Source organism: Hylobates moloch, unplaced genomic scaffold (assembly GCF_009828535.3).
Source record: "Hylobates moloch isolate HMO894 unplaced genomic scaffold, HMol_V3 SCAFFOLD_11, whole genome shotgun sequence".
NCBI classification, from domain to species: Eukaryota; Metazoa; Chordata; class Mammalia; order Primates; family Hylobatidae; genus Hylobates; species Hylobates moloch.
Window position 1 is genome coordinate 95,738,334 of NW_026652286.1, and position 13,302 is coordinate 95,751,635.

Here is a 13,302-nt window from a genome sequence, read left to right on the forward strand (position 1 = left end):
ATAGACTTTCACCACCACCACTCCCACTTGCAGCTCATGAGCCTTACAGGATTCTATGGTGTAAACTGTGGCTTCTCTGCTTTACCTGCTGCTAACTTAGATTCCACTTTTTTGAGTCTGCTAAGACAGTTACCATTCAACCATCTGCTTTCTGCTTCCAAAATATTTGCTCTTTTTCCCCCATTTTGTTCTCTTTATCTTTGTGGGTTGATGTCTTTTAAAAATCTCTTTATATATAATTTTGATTTGCATTTGAGAGTTAAATTACATGTTTATTCTGCCATGTTTTTTCTACCACCTTTTCATTTTGAAATTGTTCACACCTGGTAAAAACTTGGGGGAAAATATCTACAATAAACACCTGTAGTCCTTCATCTAGATTCACCAGTGCTAAAATTTTGCCACATTTGCTATCTATTTACTGAACCATTTGAAAGGAAGTTCAGAATCACAATATTTTATCTCTAAATATTTCAATATTCAGCCCCTAAGAATAAGGACATTGTCCTATACAACAATCACACCATTATCACATCTAAGAATATTGACGTTATTATACACAATATCATGTATGATAAGTACATTTTTAAATTGTATTACTTGTCTCCAAAATGTCTTTTACAGCTTTTTAAAAAAAATTCCTGATCCAGTATTCAGTGTTCATACATTTAATTTGCTTTTTGTCTCTTTAATTAAAAAAAAAAATCTAGAACAGACTGGGCATGGTGGCTCACGCCTGTAATCCCAGCACTGTGGGAGGCCAAGGCAGGTGGATCACTTGAGGTCAGGAATTCGAGACCAGCTTGGCCAACACGGTGAAACCCCCACTCTACTAAAAATACAAAAACTTGCCGGGTGTGGTGGCAGGCACCTGTAGTCCCAGCTACTCGGGAGGCTGAGGCAGGAGAATCTCTTGAGCCCAGAGACCAAGACAGACAGACTTACTTGTTGTTTCTCATGGCTGGTGAATGGGTTTTTAATTAATGTCGCTTTTAACTGAGGATGTAGCACCTCAAGTTATAGTCTTCTCACAGTGATCTTAGTTCTGATTCCCTGCCTCACACAGTACCAAGATCTTGCATATCCTATACTGGCATTAACTATTAAAACTCAAGCCTGTAGACCCAAAACTCTTGTAAAGAAAGCTATAACTTCAGCTAATCTAAAATCTGCTTTGGTTTTTATTCCTTTTGTTCATTTTGGTCTTTGGAGATTTCTATTTATCTTACCAATTCAACTATGTATTTAAAGGATGTTTAATGTAATGCAACATTTCTAGGTATTTTGCAGTGGGAAGGTCTTTGATTTTTCAAAATGGTGTTTTTTATATTCTGAATGCACTAAACGAAAGTTCTAAATAAAATGTATACTGTCTTAAAGGAAAAAGAGGAGGAGTTTAAGAGAAATAAGAAATTAATGTATTTGTGATAAGATTAAGCTAAAGGTCATTGATTTGAGAGTGATAAATACATCAAATTAATGGTTCATAAAGACTTGTAATGCTAGATGTCTTATGTATTTGGATTTTATTAATAGATTTGTGCCTTTTTTTTATTAAGGAAATTCCATTCTTCTTCTGACAGCCAGCCAGTTAGAGCTTCTCCAGATTCATGGCTCACCCAGATAATGGAGCAGCATCAGCAAGCCTTGGTACAGCTGAGCGACTTGCAGCCCAGTGAAGGGGCCTTATCTAGAGTCACGCTTCCACCTATACTGTCAAGGGTAGAAAGTGAATCCCAACTCAGTTCAGAGAGAAGCCAAAGAAACCAAGTGAAAATTAGCCGTAGCAATTCTGAAGGCTATCTGTTTCAACTGGAAAAGGGAAAAAAGCATAAGAAAAGAAGCAGCAGTAAGGTAATAAAAGCGCCATTTTACCAAGTAACCCTTCCATTTTGAGAATACAGATGGACCTTGATGTAATTATAGCCCTGGAACAGGGATGGTCGTTACTGAGTTGCTGCCACACTGGGTGGCCCAGAGTCCTAAGGCGTTTCTTACTCCTGCCCCTGCTACTCCCTGGGGTTTCCCTCCCCTTCTTTCTAGAAGTTGTTTCTGCCAGGGATGCCCATTTCTCCCTCCTGTTCAAGTCATCTTGGCGAGAAGTCTCCATTTGCAGGGCGGCAAAACTCCTCCTTTCATCCCCAGCTGAAACATCCCTTCCTCAGGAAAGCTTCCATACTCCACCCCAAGCCCCATGCTAACCTGAGTCTTCATGGTTATTAAATCATTTCTTCCCAGGTCATTCTCATATCTTAAAAAGTAGAGAAAGTAGGACTGAGTGAGTGAAAGCTCCTGTTGCCATTGCATTTTCCCACCATCCGCCACCATGAGGACTCATCTTGGCCCTAATCTCACCCCAACTTCTGCAGTAAAATACCTGGGCTGATCAGTGATTGAACTTTCCTCTCAAACATTAGCTGACCTTTACTGAGTTCTTTGTCTCAAATAAATTCACCATTACTAGCACCTTTGTGCACTTAAATCTTTTTTCACAGGGCCTACATGATTTAACAAGTAAAATTGGGGACCCAAAGTAGAATGTTTTCAGTAAGAAATGAAGGAGCCTAGGAAGGGGATTTTTTATGTCCTGTGTATTTCTCTTCTGTCACTGGCAATAAAAAGCCCTCAGGAAAGGTCACTTGCTTCCAGTGTCAAATAATAAGAAAAAAGCTGGAAATGCATTCTGTTTTACAGGCAACAGGGAAAGGCCTGGTTAAAAGCAATAAGCCTGTGGTGAGTTGGGGTTTCAGGGAACAGACTGAAATGGAGATTTGCATGCAGGAGGTCTATAGCGGAGCAACCTGGGGAACCTCCCCTTTAAGGGAGTGAGGGAAGCAGGGCTGGGCACAGATGTGTCTGCATCACAGCCATAGCCTTGGCCAAGGTTCTGAGGGTTCTAAAGTTGGGATGGCCCTTCAAAGGCAAGGGACCCAGGCTTTTGTTCTCCCATACCAACCTGCCATTGGATAGTGACTGCCCCTGGGGAAGGGTGGTGACTTTGGGCACAGCAGCTCCATGTGGCTAAGGCAGTTTTTAGGGAGGAACTCAGCTGTGAGCCATCAGCAAACAACACTCCCAGCATCTGGGGAAATGAGTGCCTCAGTCCAGAAGGGCCTCCGCTCTAAGACAACTTGAGAGGAATTAAGCAAATCATTCCTAAATTCAATTCAGTTTGTTATTAAATAATTTCTAGGCCGGACGCGGTGGCTAACGCCTGTAATCCCAACACTTTGGGAGGCCGAGGTGGGTGGATCACCGGAGGTCAGGAGTTTGAGACCAGCTTGGACAACATGGTGAAACTCTGTCTCTACTAAAATACAAAAATTAGCCGGGCGTGGTAGTGGGTGCCTGTAATCTCAGCTACTGGGGAGGCTGAGGCAGGAGAATCACTTGAACCCGGGAGATGGAGGTTGCAGTGAGTCGAGATTGCGCCACTTCACTCCAGTGTGGGCAACAAGAGCGAAACTCTGTCTTAATAATAATAATAATAATAATGATTTCTACCAGGAACTTGGAAGGTGCTGGGATATAAAGATGAGCCATGACCCTTTCAGAGGAAGCTTCCAGTTGCATGGAACTTGAGAAGGCAGACGTGTAAATGCTTATTATGTTGCCGTATAATGTTGCAAGCAAAAAACAAATAATGACATTAATTAATAATAAAAGTAATAATAATAATGTAGGCATGCATGGGGAGCACAGAGAAACATAAAGGAAAACCGATATCCTGATCTGGGGTCAGGGAAAGCTTCAGAAGATAATTCAGAACTGCGTCTTAGAGGGTGGTGAAGAGTTGGCAAAGAAGACTGCAAGAGCAGGCCGGGCACGGTGGCTTATGCCTGTAATCCCAGCACTTTGGAAGGCTGAGGTGGGCGGATCACAAGGTCAGGAGTTCGGGACCACCCTGGCCAACATGGTGAAACCCCGTCTCTACTAAAAATACAAAAATTAACCGGGTGTGGTGGCAGGTGCCTGTAATCCCAGCTACTCGGGAGGCTGAGGCAGGAGAATTGCTTGAACCCGGGAGGTGTAGGTTGCAGTGAGCCGAGATCGCGCCACTGCACTCCAGCCTGGGCGACAGAGTGAGACTCCATCTCAAAAAAAAAAAAGACTGCAAGAGCAATTCAGGCCGGAGTACCAGCACGAACAAAGGTTCTGAAGCTGTAACATGGTGCATGCTGGGGATGAGGGTATTTCAGGTCCTTGTGACTAAACCTGGGAGGCAAGGAGTGTTGAAAGATGGGAGCGGAGTGGTGGATAGGGGCCAGGTCTTAGAAGATCTCATTTTCCATTCAAAGAAGTACTTTATTCTGTAGGACAGGGGGGATCATGGAGGAATTTTAAACATGGTCGGATTTGTATTTTAGAAAGGCAGCTCTGGCTATGGTGTGCAGGGCAGATGCAAGACATCCCAGAAAGTGATGGGATTATGAAGTCTGTGGATCCTCAAGTGGGGCCTTTAGAGAAAAAGATAAGGGGTGGCCTCAAAGAGAAAGTGAAACTGGCCTGGAACAGGCAGCGAGAGATACTAATGAGAAGAAAAGGAGGATGTCTTAGGGCTGAGATATGACCCCAGCCCAATCCCGCAGCTCCCATCTTGAGCCCCTCTGTGTACCCCGGGTCTTCAGCTCACAACCCTAGAGTTCTTACCCCAGCTCCTTCACATACCCCCACCTGGGGGCTCTTTGAACTCCTCATTCCAACTTCACACTCTCATGTCCTCCCCTCTGCTGGGGATGGGACCCTATCCGTGCCCACACTGTGGAATCCGCAACTAGTGACTTGGAGCTGGGAGAATCCCCGGTTCCACTGTAAATAAGGAGAAAGGTGTTCCTTTTTTCTTTTCTTTTCCTTTCCTTTTTCTTTCTTTCTTTCTTTTTTTTTTTTTTTTTTGAGACAGAATCTTGCTTCATTGCCCAGGCTGGTGTGCAGTGAAGCAATCTCGGCTCACTGCAACCTCCATCTCCCGAGTTCAAGTGATTCTCCTGCCTCAGCAGGAGTAGCTGGGATTACAGGCGCTCCACTACACCCAGCTGATTTTTGTATTTTTAGTAGAGATGGAGTTTCACCATGTTGGCCAGGCTGGTCTCGAACTCCTGACCTCAGATGATCCACCTGCCTTGGCCTCCCAAATTGCCAGAATTACAGGTGTGAGCCACTGCGCCCAGCTACAAATGTGTTTTTTAAATCACAGGTAACTTCTTTTTCCACAGAAACATCATTACATGGTAGTTAGGCTGTAAGGTACTATTAGTACTGTTTTCAAGAGTTTTGTGAATAAAGTAGGTTTTGAAGACTTGACTAGGAAGCTGGACATCATCCGTATTATTTCTATAGGGACATGTATTCAGAACACACTTTTGAGGTGAGGACAGCCTGTTCACTGCAGTACATATAGATTACCAGGGACTAAATTTAGCTCAAACACACTAGCCCACAAGAGAATCTTCTAGGTTGGGGTTCTTGCCAATGATGGGTTGTTGCTGAAAATGCAAGCTTTTGAACTCAATTCTCACTCGGCAAGATTTAGAGGAAGCCATGGACCCATTCATTCCTAGGTTCTCATCTCTGTTCCCAATATCTCTTATGACTTGGGCAAGTTATTAATTCACCTGAGCCCTCATTTCTTCATCTGTGCAATCAGAATTATTCTTTCTTTTTGTACATTTGGTGTGATATTAAGTGAAATAATGTACTAAAATCATAGCTTAGTCCCTAGCAAAGAAGAGACATCAACTAAATGTTAGTTTCCTTTTCCTTTTCCTTTCCCCTTCTTTTAGGTAATTGAATTTATGTTTTACTGAGAGAAGTAGAAGAAAGTACTCCGACGACAGTGTGTGTCACCAGAAATCTAAGCACATGGGAAGTCAGGGGAGAGGAAGGAAAATTCTCAATTGCTGCCTTCCCAGCCATCTTTCCAACTGGGGACATCCCCCTTCCTGCTTTCTATCAGGAATGTTACAATCTATATATCCATTTTCGCAATCCCGCACCTTCAGCTTACATCTGACAAATTCACAGAAGTGCTCTTTGTCCTTTAAGCTATTCCAGAAGCTAAAATGACTTAGAAATGAGCTATTTGTATAGGACAGCAGGTAGTCCAGGCACCAGACAGAGGGGATCATTATCCAGGTCATGGCCATTTGCTGGTCACATCAAATCTTTTGGTTTCCAAGGGAATCGCCCTGAATCACATTAAAACTTGGAGGATTTGTAAAGATAATAGGCCCAAGCACCCTTCCTGTTCTCCTGACAGTTCTGTTGTAATTGAGTTCTGAATGCCAGGCATTGTCCATGCCATGAAATCTAGACGTCAGGCAGTCAGGGATCAAGGGATGACAAACGGCATAAAAATATCTGTTGCAACCCACCACAAAATGACTGCTTCAGGAGTTTGCTGACAGCTAACTGTGCTGAGCTGAAGTAATTAACTCGTGTTTGTTGTCACAGACAATCTGGGCATTGCTGCTTGACTGCTTCTAAGAAGGGGTTTATTTGGATTAAGTTTAGCAACTGCAGAGCAAATTTCCTTCACTTGCTGTTCCACAGTATTTGAGGCATTGTTTTTTGTCGTGTTTTTCAGTAACTTTCTCACACTTACACATCTGAGGAATTTTCTGGAGAATAGCTCTGCAGTGGCCCCCACAGCAGGGTACCACCTTTCAGAGTTGAAACAGGTCCTCACAGAACAGTCAATGTCACTTCCAGTCGGGACACACTGTGTCCCAAGTTTACAGTTAAAAACTCTGCTGTCTTGAGAAGAACTGTGGTTAATTCCTGGTACAAACCTTACATCAGGAAAGTCCTATGCCATTGTCCACTAAAGCGATCAAGTGTGAACACCAGTGCAGAGGGGCTGGTCTGGCCTTAACGATCCTCAGATGGTGCCAGAGTCGGTCGATGCCAGCTCGTGTGCATCTTATGCAAAGACTAGCAGCAAATCTCATCAGGGATTGGTTGAGAGCATGCCTGTATTTTCCAATTTGTTCCCCTTGTGTTTGGAGACTTAACAAGACTATCATTGTTGATTTACTTTTTTTTTTTTTTAAATATTGTGTTACTATGACCTTTTAGTCTTGTAACAGCCATGGAGAGGTAAATCAAAGTAAATTCTGGGGATTATTTTTACTATAAAAGACTTTTGAAGAGCCAGAAAGTAGATTAGTGGTTGCCTAGGGCTGGAGGTGGAGGGGGCAAAGGGAGTGACTGCTAATGGGGACAGGATTTCTTTTCAGGGTGATGAAAATGTTCTAAAATTGGAATGTGGTGATGTTTACACAACTTGGTGAATATACTGAAAACCATTGTATTGTACAACTTCAAGTGGGTAAATTTTGTGGTGTGTGAATTATATCTCAATAAGCTGCTAAAAAGACTTTTGATGGAGAGAGATCAAACAAAATTGCACCTCTGAGAACAAATCAAGATTACTTGCGCCAACCTTAAGTAAATCCAAGATTTTTCATTGCCAGTCACCCAGAACAAACTCCGTTAGGAGCCATCACCATCCCTTGAGAAAGGTCCTGTTGCTATAAGCACTTCATCCATCCTGTAAAGGGATCAGCAGCACTTGGAGATCACCCTTTGGGCCACACTCTGTCCCTTCATATCGAGGTGTAATACTAGACCCTGGCTCTGTTTTTATGTGATAGCCAACATGTTTATTGGAGGTGATAGTAAGAACTGTGGCTGGAGAGTACTGGGCAATTATTCATGCTTCACAATGTGTCTTTTGTAAGTCAGTGGAATGATTAGAAGTTAAGCTGCTTCAGACTTAGGATGTGATTTGTGAGCACTGATCATTTCTTTCTCATCATCTTTGGACAAATTGGATTTATGACTTGGACATGAGCAGGGTTTTTTCCTTCCTTTTAATCATTGGTTTACTTTGGCAAATAGATACTAATTCAGTGACTGCAAAACAACCATACAGATGGCATACGTGAGAGAAAGAACAAATTTGCAATTGTGAAATATAAGTTGTCTGAGTTCATTCACCTATTGAAAATTGGTAAAGGTTTTAAAATGTGAAAATACCCAGTATAATCAAGGTTTGGACAAAAAGAGCGATCTTATGGCTCCATTGCTAATGGAAGTGTTAATTGATGGCCTTAAACATATTCATTTTATTTCAATAATTCTACTGCTATTAACTTATCTCAGGAATAATCAAAGTAGCCCAGAAAAACAATGCTTACCCTGGGACATCTTAAATGTTCAACATTTAGAGGAATAGCTAAACAGTCCAACAAAACTAGACAATAGAATGTTATGCATAAAGCTCACATTTAAAAATATATATATATACTGACAGAAAAAATGCTTAGAAAAAATAAGAATTTGGGCTGGGCATGGTGGCTCACTCCTGTAATCCTAGCACTTTGGGAGGCCTAGGCAGGCAGATCACCTGAGGTCAGGAGTTTGAGACCAGCCTGGCCAACATAGTGAAACCCTGCCTCTACTAAAAATACAAAAATTAGCCAGACATGGTGGCAGGTGCCTGTAATCCCAGCTACTTGGGAGGCTGAGGCAGGAGAATCGCTTGAAACTGGGAGGTGGAGGTTGCAGTGAGCTGAGATCGCACCATTGTACTTCCAGCCTGGATGACAGAGCGACACTCTATCTCAAAAAAAAAAAAAAAAGAAATGAAATGAAAAAATAAGAATTCATAGTGAATGGACAATTGTATAAAAGTATGAACAGACAGATATAATGGAGAGGAAGCAGCTATCGTGGTTTTGCTGAGTAGTGACTTCTGTTTTCTTAAGGGAGATGTATGATTTTGAAATACCCTTCAATGAACAGTGTGTCTTCTGCATACTTTAATGTTACCAATTTTTTAAATTATTTTAGTTCAAAGGCTTCCTTAAGAATCTTGTTTTACTTTTTAGAATTAGAATTAGAGTATTGGCCATAAATGTTTTAACATTATAATGGGGCAAATTCTATTTACAGAACTTTGAATCCTTGCAGTGCGGAAGTGTTGCCTATGTAGCACATCATTTTGGCCCTTTTAAATTATTAATGCAACATAAAAGTGCTGAGATGTTAGGAACATTGCCTTCAGTGGGCAAGTAACACAATTACCATTTACAGTGATTTCTGAAATATGAGTTCATTCTTCTTACATACAATTAATCCACAAGTAGGTGATTGCTAGCACTGGTGGTTCCACCGCTCAGAACATCAGAACCAGTATTGTTGTGATTCTCTTTTTTCCTGGCTACAAAATTGCTGCTGCAGCTCCAGCTCCAGGAATCACATCCTTATTTGAGCCAAGAAAAAAGGAAGGGGAAGGGGCTACCACAGCCTTAAAGCTTTCCAAATATACACTGTAGCCCAGCAAACTTTTGCTTAGACCTCATGGGCTCAGGGCTGAGGAGTCAGTGCTGGAGAATGTTTGTCTTTTGAACATCTACAGTGGGACGTGGCAGTGGAGAGGTGCATTGGGATGACTCTGGGTGCTCAGTAGACCACAGCGAGTAGGACATGTTCTTGTGGTGGTTGACACAGTGTGTTTACACAAGTTTTTAAGATTGGAGAGTTATATGCAATAATTATATCTAATATGAGAAAATGTCCTATTTTGAGTCTCTGGACTACCTCTGCTAAATTCTGTCTTAGAAAAGGGCAAGTTAGATGTATATCTTAGGACTTAATACTTAACAGGAGCTCAGCTGGTCACAGTGACTCAGACCTGTAATCTCAGCAGTTTGGGAGGCTGAGGTGGGTGGATCACTTGAGGCCAGAAGTTTGAAACCAGCTTGGCCAACGTGGTGAAACCCCATCTCTACCAAAAGTACAAAAATTAGACAGTCTCATAACCTGGCCTCAAACTAAATAAACAGATAAAATTTTTAAAATGGAATAATTAACAGGAGATTTCAACATTGATAAAAATCCTGTGCTTTGTCATTAACATATAGACAGGGACTAACATCCACAGTTAGGTACACAACAGCTGCTTCTTCAATGTGGCTGATTTTTCTCCATTTTAAGTGGTAACTTACATGTGCCCTGAGAAATTACTGTCATCCAACCACCTCTTTTATATTGTCTTTCCTATCCTTCCCAAAAAGGAAACCAAATTAATTAACAAACTGAAATTTTAAAAGGATGTGAATTCCCTGTAAGGGGAAGTAGCGAGTCTAAACTTCAGGGTTTTTTGTCGTTGTTGTTGTTTTTGTTTCTTTTGTTTTTTTAAACAGAATCTCTCTGTGTCACCCAGGCTGGAATGCAGTGGTGCGATCTCGGCTCACTGCAACCTCCGCTTCCCAGGTTCAAGTGATTCTCCTGCCTCAGCCCCCCGACTAGCTGGGATTACAGGTGCCTGCCACCACGCCCGCCTAATTTTTGTATTTTTAGTAGGGACGGGGTTTCACCATGTTGGCCAGGCTGGTCTCAAACTCCTAACCTCAGGTGATCTGTTCACTTCAGCCTCCCAAAGTGCTGGTATTACAGGCGTGAGTCACCGCGCCCAGCCTAAACTTCCGTTTTAATTTTGAAAGCAGTGGTTTGGGGAATATCTTAATCTATCAGGAGACAGATAGGCAGTAGAATATTAGGGGTTTTTCCTGCCTATTATTGTGCTCAGGTGCCATAATCTAATCAGTCAGTTGTCTCGCTTTCTTGCTGTCGGTCCTTTTAAATGGACAATACTAATAAGAGTTGTCATATTAAATTCTATGTGCCCTTCAAAATAGCTGAAATCATACTGACTGAACAAAATGAGTTTCTTAGAGTCTTGCCAAGACTCTCAAACCCTTACTTTTCTTTTGAATATTACAAATGGATTATCATTGTTTTTCCCTTAAAATTATCTGTTTCCCCCAATAATCAATAGCAAAACTTGAAAGGTTGCTACCTTCTTCACTTCTCTTCTGGACTGTCTCTAATGGATAATGCTGTGACATCATTGGACACGGTATTCTCTTTTTGAAGCACTGTGTTTATCTGATGCGTTTAGATGCCTTCTTCCAGGGAAGTCATTTGGCTCAGCAAACTGTCTAAGACTGTACAAAATGGTAATAGGAGCAGTGGCAAAGTAATAGCATATATGTTGTGTTAAAAATGTTAATAGCAAGGGCCAGGTGAAGGGACTCAAGAGGCTGAGGTGGGAGGATCACTTAAGCTCAGGAGTTCAAGACTAGCCTGGGCAACACAGCAAAACCAGGTGTCTCCAAAAAAATTAAAATAAAAAACATTCATAAGAAAACAGGACATCACTAGCTTGAAAACTTTTATTTGTAATTTCAGAATTTCAAGTTTCTTTATTGCAGAAGTGGAAAAGTGAAAACATGTTAGCTAACCAGCTACAAATTACCAAAGAGACTATTACCAATAACTACCATGAAAATGGAAGCATTGTCAGGAAATGCAGCCATTCTCTGACAGTGCACACAGGCTTTCATTATTTTCTTTCTTACTTTATGTGGCTATGACACCTTACAGGGTGGTAGGAGTGCGGGGTCACACAAGTCCTTAAAAGAAACTGTTTCTGTGGTTGTATTTTTAGAACACCAAGCTGAAAGGTTATCAGAAAAGAGACGTGAAGCTTGGAGGCCTTGGACCTGACTTTGAGTCCATCAGAGACAAAGTGAGTGAGATGCACATACAGTGTTTCCAGACCTGACTCAGCCCATCTGTCTGTTGGGAAACTTTATGAAGACGCCCCCCAGAATTAAGCCCTAATTCAAATGTCTCACTCTCAATAGAGACCTTCCGAAATAACATGGTATAGAGACCCGGACACGTGCCCTTTGCCTTAAAATAAAAATATTTAGCCTGTGTTGTTATATGTATCTGTCTTTCAGTTAGTTTTGAAGGCCTGCACGGAAAAGTGGGGCACGTGCACATGACAAGAAATGTGTATGTTATGTGGTTGTTGGTCTTTCCCACTAGAGTTATCTTGATAATTGTGAAGAGTGGCCACAGAGAAGACACTCAGGGGAAGAGTTTCCCAACCCCTGAAAAGTGCATCCACTTTATTCTCTTTCCTCTAGTGAAAGGAGATCTTCATTTAATGTGTTTTAACTGCAGTTGCACTCAAGGCATAAAAAGAGAGTATAGTTCAAAGTTGGAAGTAAAAATGAAAATAAATTGGGTAAATGCAACAAAGAAGGTTCTGAATGTGATTTAGCCCCTGTTAAGGGAATACTGGGTGTGCTGTTGCAGTGATGTGCCTCCTCATAGAGAGACTATTTCAAGGAGAAACAATTAACCATTTCACTGCTGCCACCTTACTCAAGGTGATCCCATTACTCCTGTACAGCTGGTAAGATATGCCCAGTATACTGAAACCAGGGCATTGCTTTAGATAGAGAGCAGAGAGAACTAGCAGCACCTGGATTCATCATAACTTTGTTTCTCTGAACAGACGCAAAAATTAATACAGCAAAAGGAATATGCAAAACAAGTCAAGGAGTACAACATGAAGACACTATCCATTCTATCAAAACCACAAACAGAAAAAACTCAGAATAAATCTGCTATCGCTCGGCAGAAGGTAAGAAATTCTCAACAAGGTATTTATTTTTTCAATCAGAATTAAAAGGAAACTTTTATTACCGTTCTTTTTTTTTTTTTTTTTTAATTAGCAACAGAGTCTTGCCGTCTTGCCAGGATGGTCATAAACTCCTGGGCTCAAGCTATCCTCCAAACTAAGCCTCCCAAAGTGCTGGGATTACAGGCAGAGCCACCACACCCAGCCTGTTTTCTTGTAACTTAAAAAAAAACCTTCCCATGTTTTTTGGAACACAGGAAGTGTTTTAGCTACTTCCATTCCTGTAGCTACCCATCATTCACAGATAGCAATGCAATAGTGACACACACAGTCAGTCACACACACACATACACACACACACACACACGATGCTGTAAAGTTAGCCTTTGTTTTTCCTGAAGTTACTGTCTCCATGTCTTTTCTTCCAGGAATAGTATTTTAAATTTGTCACACATAAAAATTAAATAATAATGTGATTTCTTAAATAAGCAAGCTTCATCATCAATTTTATTTTGTATCATTAAATAAGCTCTAAGGCAGTTGTCTTCTTGCTGCTTATATGTCAAAGAAAAGACATATAATCACTGTTTCTCTCAACTTCATTCCCCTACACTTTCCGTAGGGATTGTAATATATAGGTTCCTCTATTGAAGAAAAATGATTTCATGGAATACAGAATGTTCTCCCTCTCAGATGGCATCAACCATCAGTCGTGATGTGAATGAAATATGTACACAGAGCTTTGCAGTACAAGTCTCTGCCTCAATTGATCTGTCCAGTCCCTGTAAGGACACGGGACC

The 13,302-nt window shown here is 41.4% G+C and overlaps 1 protein-coding gene across 15 annotated transcripts in view; it reads left to right on the forward strand.

The window, feature by feature from the left end:
- The window catches only part of JHY (junctional cadherin complex regulator), a 91,957-nt gene that overhangs the window by 58,786 nt on the left and 19,869 nt on the right, over positions 1–13,302 (forward strand). For 8 of the 15 annotated variants that reach the window (XR_009215658.1, XR_009215659.1, XR_009215660.1 and 5 more), the window contains 3 exons: positions 1,560–1,854; positions 11,516–11,596; positions 12,377–12,505. Coding sequence is in view for 12 of the 15 variants with exons in the window: in XM_032168137.2 (XP_032024028.1) it covers positions 1,560–1,854; positions 11,516–11,596; positions 12,377–12,505 (505 nt within the window). In the remaining 3 variants the exon portion in view is untranslated. Of the gene's footprint in view, positions 1–1,559; positions 1,855–2,495; positions 2,564–11,515; positions 11,597–12,376; positions 12,506–13,302 lie in introns of those variants that run through there. The other 7 variants (XM_058446719.1, XM_032168142.2, XM_058446717.1 and 4 more) reach the window with 6 other exon arrangements.